This window comes from Siniperca chuatsi, linkage group LG9 (genome assembly GCF_020085105.1).
Source record: "Siniperca chuatsi isolate FFG_IHB_CAS linkage group LG9, ASM2008510v1, whole genome shotgun sequence".
Lineage (NCBI taxonomy): Eukaryota > Metazoa > Chordata > Actinopteri > Centrarchiformes > Sinipercidae > Siniperca > Siniperca chuatsi.
The window spans coordinates 29663429-29666663 of NC_058050.1; the positions used below are offsets into that span (position 1 = coordinate 29663429).

Sequence of the window (3235 nt, forward strand, 5' to 3'; positions counted from 1 at the left end):
GTTTGTCCTGGGTCAACGTGACACCCCCCCCCCGAGCCACCGAGGGTCAGGGCGACCCCCGCTGATGTCGAAAACGAAACGGGGGAGAGAGAAGGGGTCTGGGTGACCCCGCCGAATGAGGGTCAGGGACCCCGCTGATAACTAACTACACACCACACATAATGGATGCTCTTCTCCCCCTCCTCCCCCCTCTCTCCCTCCCTCCCTCCCTCTCCCTAGGGATGTTTATTACTTTTACTATTACTAATGAACGTTATAGGGATTAGCCAGGCGGACATTGACTGACCACAGGATACCGCCGCCGCCGCCGCAGCCACAGCCACCTGTGTTGTCCCTTTGTGCTCACACATTCACTGTACTACACAAGCATCTCACATACATACAACCGTAACAGAGGTATATAACAAGTAACAAGGAAAAGTGACATCTAAAAGGAAAGGAAAGGAAAGGAAAAGGAAAAGGACAAATAAAAAAGGAAAGAAAAGGAAAAGGAAAAGAAAAATGTCCCGGGAGGAGGACCCTGACGAGGAGTACATCTCGGGAGAAGAGGAAGACTACTATGAGGGGGAGGAGGAGGAGTGCGATCTAGAAGATCCTTTGGAGGACGAGGATGAGGACGAGTATGGGGATGAGGATGAGGATCGAGGTACCGATCGCCAGGATACCGAGGATGAGGAGGGCGAAGAAGACGAAGAAGATGGCGGCGACAACGAACGCAAAGACGATTGGGAGGGGCGAGGAGGAGGAGAAGATCGGGATCCGGAGCCCGCCGCTGCCGCCGCCGCTGCCGCCACCGCTGCCGCCGCCGCTGCCGCTGCGCGGCCCGAGCCCGGGTACCTGTCCAAAGACCGCAAAGTGAAATGGTCCCCGTTGTCCAGGACGCTGCTGCGTACCACAGCCGCAGCCGCAGCGTCTTCCCGATCCGCTCGTCCCGCGGAGCCCCCGGGCCCCACTCCCTACGCCGCGAGCCTCGCCTCAAAGGACGTCGAGTCAGCATTCCGCCTGCTGTTCACCCAGTCCCTAGAGCGCCTCATCCTAGAGATGACCAACCTGGCCGCAACTACGGCGCAAGGCACGGCTGGTGGAGGGAAATGGACGAGGTATACCTGCGCGCGTACGTGGGCCTGCTGCTCCTGTCCGGAGTGTACAGGTCTCGCCGTCCCACAGGCTGGCCGCGGCCTCGCCGTGTTTCGAGCCACCATGCCCCTCAAGGCGTTTCACGCGTCCTCCTCCCTGCTGTGCTTCGACGCCCGAGAGACCAGAGCCGCTAGACGCGCCGCCAGGGACAAGCTGGCCGCCACGAGGGCCCTCTGGGACAGATGGTCCGCGCGGCTGCCCTACCTGTACAACCCCAGGCCCGACGTAACGGTGGACGAGCAACTGGTGCCGTTCACACACACAGGACCGATAAGGAGAGCGATACCAATAACCCGCTTAATTTATTTATTTATGTGTGTGTGTGTGTGTGCGCATGTGTTTGCCTTTGCCTTAATTATTAATGGTTATGTGTATCCCAGCGTGTGTATCCTTTATTTATGGGTTACGGTATAATGAGGTTAGTGTCATCGGGTTTATCCGAGACAGACCCCTAGCTGCTCCTCTCCTCATTGCTGCTGTTCATAGATGTCAATGAGATATTTGCGTTTGTAATTGTCCTCCGTGTAACTTTCATTATTATGTTCGGTACTAACTCGATAAGACACCCGCAGGCGCACGCTTCCTGTCCTTCCCAGGTGTCTGTCTATGTATTGCTGACCTGTTGATCATTCTCCATCCAAGTACGGGATCAAGCTCTGGGTGGCGTGCGACGCGCGGTCCAGCTACGCCTGGAACATGCAGGTCTACACCGGCAAACCCTCGGACCGCGCGCGCCCAGGTTTCTTTCGGGAGGAGCGAGAACTGACCGAGGGCCTGAGGGGGCCTCGCGGCGGCACCTGCGACAACTTTTTCACCTCCTACGGGCTCGCGCTGGGGTTCCTCGACCGGCGGAACCTCACCTTGGTCGGCACCGTCAGGAAGAACAAGCCCGAGCTGCCGCCCGCCCGCCCGCCCGCCCGCCCGCCTGCTCTCCGCCAAGGGCAGGCGGCGCGCTCCTCCGCGATCGCCTTCCGTCGGGGCCCGCCATCGCCCTGCTCTCCCACGTGCCCAAGAAGAACAGGAACGTGCTGATCCTGAGCACGCTGCACGCGGACCCGCGGGACGTGGCTCAAGTCGGCGGTGACCGAGGCGACCGCAAGCCAGACTTCGTCCTCCACTACAACAAGACCAAGGGCGGCGTGGACAACCTGGACAAGCTCGTCGCCACCTACAGCTGCAGGAGGACGACCGCCCACTGGCCCCTCGCGCTCTTTCACAACGTGCTCGACGTGTCCGCCTACAACGCCTTCGTCATATGGCGCGAGCTCAACCCCGGCTCAACTGCGGCAGCGGCCGAAGCCGAAGCCCAGCGGGAATCCGCTGTGGGCGAAGACCCCCCTCCGCGGATCCCCGGACCCGAACCCGCACCCGAACCCGCACCCGCACCCGCACCGCGCCAGGCACCACCCCGCAGAGGAGCTGCAGCGCTGCCCGCCAGCAAGAGGAAGAGGTGTCAGATATGCCCCAAGAAAAAGGACAGCAAAACGCACGCGGTCTGCCGCGGCTGCAGCCGCTACATCTGCAGGAGCTGCGCGCTGCCTGCTGTCCCGCCTGCGCCGCGGGTCTGGGTGACCCCCGCGGGTCAGGGTGACCCCTGATGTATTTCCACGGGTTGCGGGAGGGTTAATGTAACTGCACTAAGCTGGTTTACATCCTATCTTTCAGATCAATCTCAGTTTGTACATGTTAACGGCGAGTCCTCTGTGCATTCCAAAGTTAGTCACGGAGTTCTGTAAGCTTCTGTGCTTGGACTGATTCTGTTCACCTTATACTGTATATGCTTCCTTTAGGCAATATTATTAGGAAACACTCCATAAACTTTCATTGTTATGCGGATGATATCCAACTATCATTCAAGCCAGATGAAACTAACCAGTTAGCTAAACTTCAAGCATGCCTTAAGGACATAAAGACCTGAATGACCTGCAATTTTCTGATGTTAAACTCTGACAAAACTGAAGTTATTGTACTTGGCCCCAAACACATTTCCCTGTCCTTCAGCACCACCGTATGGAACCTTGGAGTTATCTTTGATTAGGATTTAACTCCCACATGAAACAAACTTCAAGGACTACCTTCTTTCACCTATGTAAAATTG

At 57.7% G+C, this 3235-nt stretch overlaps 1 protein-coding gene across 1 annotated transcript; it reads left to right on the forward strand.

The window, feature by feature from the left end:
- Positions 1–501: 501 nt before the first annotated feature.
- On the forward strand, positions 502–2735 carry LOC122881526 (piggyBac transposable element-derived protein 4-like). The gene is made up of 4 exons (XM_044207811.1): positions 502–734; positions 879–1383; positions 1768–2036; positions 2078–2735. Exons 1-4 carry the CDS (start codon positions 502–504, stop codon positions 2733–2735), a joined length of 1665 nt encoding a protein of 554 aa, XP_044063746.1.
- Positions 2736–3235: the final 500 nt, after the last annotated feature.

Excerpts from the sequence above, each read along its gene's own strand:
- LOC122881526 (XM_044207811.1), top strand. The coding sequence starts at position 502 with ATGTCCCGGGAGGAGGACCCTGACGAGGAGTACATCTCGGGAGAAGAG. Across the intron at positions 1,384-1,767 it reads TAACGGTGGACGAGCAACTG|TCTCCATCCAAGTACGGGAT; the intron begins GTGCCGTTCACA and ends CCTGTTGATCAT. Across the intron at positions 2,037-2,077 it reads AAGAACAAGCCCGAGCTGCC|GGCAGGCGGCGCGCTCCTCC; the intron begins GCCCGCCCGCCC and ends CTCTCCGCCAAG.